Below are 6442 nucleotides of genomic sequence, written 5' to 3'. Positions count from 1 at the left end.
GTGCTGTTTAAAAATTATTTTAACACACTACTTATCTTTATCAATGTATCTATCATTAAAACTCAGAGCTCTCCAATCCAATATCATATAAATAAACAAATAATAATAATAATATATATTAATACTTTACTATCACGAAGATAGTGGTATAATTATGGCTTACTTAGTATTTAATAGGCGTAGGAGGGTGTGAATATGTATATAATATAGTGGACATTATTTGCACACAATATACATTTTAAAAACCTCAGATAATGGTTTACTTTGGTTCACTTTGGTTTACTTTGAAACTCTCGTAAAAATGTGACTTTCCGTTAAATTATTTTTATTTTAGGTGGAAAAACTTTATGGGGTATATTGTATTAATTAAAATATAAAAATAAAATTGTTATGATAAAATAATTTGCAAATATTCGTTATTTTGTAAAAATTCTAAATTTAAACGCTTATAAAAAGATATTACGACCATGTAATTTGTATATTTTATAATTGATATACAAAAATTAATGAGAAAGCTTGTAATAAATTTTCAAGCTTTTGATAACGAACATTTTTTAACATTTACGGAAAAAAATGATTAAAAACAGAAAAATTAAAATGCCTTTAAATGGCTTAAAAACAGTTAAACTATTTTGAAAATATTATCATGTATAGAAAATGATAAAAATGATATAAAAGTTTAAAATCAAATAATTTATATTGCTTCAAAAAATTACGATAGACAAAAGAAAACCAAGACAAGAAAAAATATAAATAATATATTATAATATTATAAAATCATCTCATTCACCACTCAGAATCCAATACCTATACAATTTAAATATAAGTAACTGACAAATTCCAATCCTAGAGAAAGTAAACATTTGTAATATAAACTCAAACAGAAATTAATATTTAAACCTACTAAGAAAACAAGTCAACGACAATATTAAAGGTTACCCCGTGATAAATAATATTATATACGTATAAAATAATCTCAGGGAACATCGGTTCATTGAAGTCGATCGAAAAATTATCAGATAAAAAAAAATATATACAGTAGAATCTCAGTAATCCGGCCGTTCGATATTTCCGATACGTCCAGAATCCGGCTATATTAAAAATTGAATCGTACCGACCGTTTTTAAGGTGTTCAATATAGGCAATTTTATAAGTGATTTCGTGCGCGCGTCGAGTAAACGTATAATATGCGTAATAATGCGTGTGTGACCGTATTTACAATAGTGAATGTGCGGAACAATCGGGTTAACAGTAATAAACGATTGGATAGAGTTAAACGTGAAAACTTAATATTCAAAATCCTAAAATTACGATCACAATAAATTGCAATATTATTGTCGCCGAATTCGCGTGGATAATAGGAGGCGGTGACCATGGTGACGACAGCGAAGCCTGTCCCGCGGCCAGTATGGATGTCTAGTGCGATTCTTTTACTCATTATGAGACTAAAAGAGTACGACACGATAATGTGCGTAAACATTCCGTGATATAATAAATTGCGTTAATATTATTGTTATATATCATGGACGACGGACAATATTCGATAGTGGTTTCGATGAATAATATTCTGCGAGGCCACCGGGACCGCGTTAGGGTGACCGGTGACGTTACTTGCGGTGCCATCTAGTGGCGGCGGACGTCGACGAGCGTTCCGTGCACAGATGGACAATGTCCCCGTAGTTCGAGGCCGACGTGGTGCGCGCGCGCCGGATGCCAAATCGACATGCTGTCGTGAGACACGAGTGGTGGCCCGTGACGTCAATGCGTTACCATGACATATTATTATTATTACTATTATTGTGACACGATGATATTCTGCCCGGGCCCGGCTCGCGCCCTACAGACCTCGCCGTCCACGCCATTGGCTGACGACTCCGCAGCTTGCTATAGCCGCGTTTGCCCGGGTTCCGCGTTATCACCACTCGTCGTCCCACACTCCCACACACCCCTTTGCCATCGCCGCGCGAGCGCTTCGATCAACAGTTAAAAGCATTGCCCGGGTATCGGCCGCGAGTGTGTTCCATCTTGATATCGATCGTTTTATTGCCGACCTTTGACGCAATAGTGCTTACTGTTGACGCGGTCCTGTAGAGCTTTTACGGTCGACAGTGCGATACACACCGACGTCGTCGATATATTATTATAATTATAAAGACCGACAGATCGTTGCGCATCGCCCGAGCTTTGGAACTCCGTTGACATGGACAACAATGCGCTGTTAAAATTCTTGCGTCATTATTTCGATCACTCCGACTTTAAGAACGATACGCAGAAGAACGCTATCCTGACAATATTGAGAAGTGAGTACCTACCTCCAACCTACTTACGCCCGAATGAATTTTACGATTTGCTTTTTTGTATTTATTCGCGAATGTGGCACTGTGGTATTTTCACGTTCGCGTGTTGTGTTTCAAAGGGAACGCTGATGTTTTCGTGTCGTTTCCGAGTGGTTATGGTAGGACAATGTGCTACCAACTACCATCTCTAATTTATTGGAATAAAATGACTGTAGTGATAATTCCTCACGTTACCAGGATTATGGTGAGTGTCGATTATTTGAAAATGATCCGTGTTATAATAATATATGTATACAAGTAGGTAATACATTTTATTTTTTCTTAGGATCACGTTAACAAGTTAAGGCGTTTAAAGATTCAAGCTGAAGTTATTTCTACGTTAACTACTCCCAATGAAAAAACACGTATTTATGTGGAATTACAATCTGTAAACGCCATACATTGTAACTTTCTTTATGTAACACCTGATCAAGTATCTACGTTGGACTTCAAAGTCGGTCATTATAATATCATATTGAATCATTTATGTTATTGATTGAATTCTTTTTTCAGCTATTTTTGTCTTATTTGATACGATTTAAGAAACTATCATATATTGTAGTCGACGAAACACATTGTGAAAACCAATGGATTTATGGTCAAAAAAATAATGAGTATTATGCACTTGGCAAACTTAGAAAAGAATGCATGGACATTCCATGGATTGTGGTTACAGCTACAGCTGGTGTTGACGTAGATAATAAAATATTAATTATTAATGGAACCTGTTAAAATTTTTTTAAATAATATAAATTATATCATAACTAGGTTATTGATTTCTTGAGGAGGGTTTTATATATTAAAGATGATCCTACGAGTAGCTTCAGGTTTTCAATACCATCCTACAGACGGAATATTTTTTATGACGTAGCTTTGGATGATATCATTGGAATTTCAGTTCCTCATTTAACAAAATTTCTTGACAGATATTTAAATGGAAAAGATGTATACCGTGCTGTGAGTATTTTATTCATTATAAAAAATACATGTATTTATATTAACATGTTATCTTTTAGCCAAACTCAGGTAAACCTTCTGGATTAATATTTTGTAAGACGCGACAGGTTACTGAACAATTAGTTAAAGAACTGAAATCTTATGGTATTTTGATTGCTGCTTATCATGCTGGTAAATATATTAAATATATTAAATTTAAATTAAATATTCAACACAGTTTTTATTTTAAATAGGACTAGAGGAAACTGATCGTAATGCTGTTAAAGACTCTTTTATGAATGGATATTATCAAATTCTTGCCGTAACTAGTACTTCTGGAATGGAAATTAATAAACCAAATATAAGATTGGTCATACATTGGGGCATGCCGTCTAGTATTTCGGCATATTATCATGAATCAGGTCAAGCTGGAAAAGATGGCCATCCAGCACGGTGTCGAGTTTACTTAACAAAGCAATCAACATTATATTACAATCCAGAAAATGAAGCTATGTTGGCTGACGCAATGATTCCAGCCGATACTCTTGAATCAATACAAAAAACAGCAAAAAGTTTCCTTGTGTTTCTTCATTCTCGTTATATGAAAGATTATTGTGAAGGCTTAAAGTATGATAAATAATTGGTACCTAAAATTGTACATAATTTCATTTATTTTAATATTTTTTCTATCAAAACAGGTGTAGACACAGATTAATATCTGATTATTTTGGAGATGGAAAAATGGAATGCATTGATTCATGTGATATTTGTTCTATAGTATCTCATGACTATTATGGAGGACGTGGTGCTATTAGAACGTATATATTAATATCATAATTTGCAATATTATACAAAATAATTGACTTAATTTGTTAAATTTATGTAGGGAAATATTACAAATGGGTCTGACTTCTTATATGAAACATATTTGTTCAAAATATCATGACTTGGAAAAGAATAACATGCTTACAACTAAAGATGCATTAAATATAATGAAGGTTTGCGATGAATTGGCGAGAGCTAATTATGCCGAAAACCCTGAAGCCAGATTTAGAAATTACCGTGAATTTGCAGAATTGGTAAGATTTAATCCTAGTATTAAATATATACATTAATATATTTTTAAAAGTTCAGTTTCTTTAACTTAACATTTAGTCAAGTTTAATATAATTTAAAATTTTTTAGATTATAAAGTTAAAGTAGTTAGATTTTATACTCTGTGTATGGAGTACATTTTTACCCTAATATTTTTATTTTTGACATGTTATATACATAAATAATTTAAATCAATAATTTGTTTTAAAACTCATACTTATTAATTATTATATTAAAAAATATAAATCTTAATACAATGAAATTAATTACTGTTATAAATTATATAGAATATATTAGATCAAACTGAACAAAATATTAATCTTATAAACCTTTAGTAAAAACAAAAATTAATTATTTAAATAATTAATTTTTTTATCATTGTTGTTTTTTTAGATCGTATTTTGGTGTCATAATATTAAAATTATAATGATAATTTATTTTGATTTATATAATACAAAGATTATTATTATTAAAGAAAAAAAGTGTAACAATATAATATACTCGAGTATAATAATTATAGTTGCACCAAATCAAAGTGACATAAGTTAGTACTAAAATGTAACTTTACCCTTTTAAACAGTCACCTGACCTACATATAAAGTTATAAATTATGTTTATTTTTTTTATCCTGATTATTAGGGAACAATAAATTTACTAGCAACTCTATGTAGTAGAAAATATAAATAATATTTTTAAAGTATAAGGTTACAGAAGCACTGTGATTCACAAAAATTCTGTTTTAAATATTTGTTATAGGAGAAACTAGGCCTTTTGGATCTTGGACCTTCAACTTCATGTGTTGAGAATGATGACAAAAAAGATAAGGACGAATTGCCTTCATCATAATAATTATAATACATAACTTATAAATTAATTATAAACTTTAATTTATTTTTTCTTTGAAATAAATAGTTGAATTATACATATTTATATTAAAAAAAACCTTATTTAAGTTGATTTTGTGATTAAGATATATATCTGTATTAATATAACTAAAATTACCTCCATATTATTTTTACTGAACTCATAATAATTATAGACTCATTGTAATTGTTTTGATGCACATCATTTTTATAACTGTCGAATAAATTTTATAATTTAAGATAACATTTTAGAACCCAAGAAGGATATTTATTGTAATTTAAATAAATAAGGATTACTTTTTCAACAATAGATTATGAATCTTGTTTTCATAAGATATATGTTACACATATTAAAATAATTGTCTTTTTATTCCCATACATTTTAATTATAACTTTTTTTTTCATTAATTTATATATAATTCATATGTGTTTCTAAAATATACCTTATTAGTCTTAAATTTCTATGTACCTTTTAACTTTTTAGATTATGCTAAAAAAATTATACAACAATTAATTTAATAACCAAAATATATCTTTAGTACTTATATTATTTTAGTTTATAAATATAGAATAAATTGGAGTTGAAATTAATTATTTTAAGTAGAATATTTATTCTGACATATTTTTTTTCTAATTTTGATTGAAATTCTACATCATTATCCAATGATATATAGTAAAATAACTGTTATTTTAATGAGCGGTAAGAATCCATCAGTACAAAAAAATTGAGTTCCCATAATTGTATGATGAAAAAATATACTAAAATTAATAAATGAGTCTGAACATGGAAATATATAGCAATTTAAATTGTGTTTAGAAAAAATAAAATATTGTGTGTCACACTAGAGTCCGTAGAGATTGAGTTCGCCCTTGGAAGAGTAAAATAATTTAAGTAAGTATACAAATCATTAATCAAGCTTGTACTTGGGGAAAATAAAATTTTTCCAACTTACTTACAAATGCATTTAGACTTGCTACAGTAAAAAACATTACAATTTGATATTTTAGAGGCTGAATATGGAGCTTATTTTACACCTTTAAAAACTGATATAATATTATGTAATGTAGGTTATTATTATACAGTGAAACTTCCATACAACGAAGTTGTATAAGGAACAAAAACATTCGTAATACAGAGGAATTCTTAAATAGAATTACATATTTCTTTTTTTTTACATAATTACATATTTCATACCAATTCTAAATTGTATA

At 29.3% G+C, this 6442-nt stretch overlaps 1 protein-coding gene across 1 annotated transcript; it reads left to right on the top strand.

The window, feature by feature from the left end:
* Positions 1-1731: 1731 nt before the first annotated feature.
* LOC132924483 (ATP-dependent DNA helicase Q5-like) lies at positions 1732-5293 on the top strand. Its single transcript, XM_060988833.1, has 10 exons — positions 1732-2300; positions 2417-2541; positions 2623-2790; positions 2850-3029; positions 3105-3293; positions 3353-3464; positions 3527-3899; positions 3971-4090; positions 4159-4351; positions 5124-5293. Exons 1-10 carry the CDS (start codon positions 2201-2203, stop codon positions 5211-5213), a joined length of 1650 nt encoding a protein of 549 aa, XP_060844816.1. The 5' UTR covers positions 1732-2200; the 3' UTR covers positions 5214-5293.
* The last annotated feature ends 1149 nt before the right edge of the window (positions 5294-6442 follow it).

This window comes from Rhopalosiphum padi, chromosome 3, assembly GCF_020882245.1.
Source record: "Rhopalosiphum padi isolate XX-2018 chromosome 3, ASM2088224v1, whole genome shotgun sequence".
NCBI lineage: Eukaryota > Metazoa > Arthropoda > Insecta > Hemiptera > Aphididae > Rhopalosiphum > Rhopalosiphum padi.
This window is presented reverse-complemented; position numbering and strand designations above follow the sequence as displayed.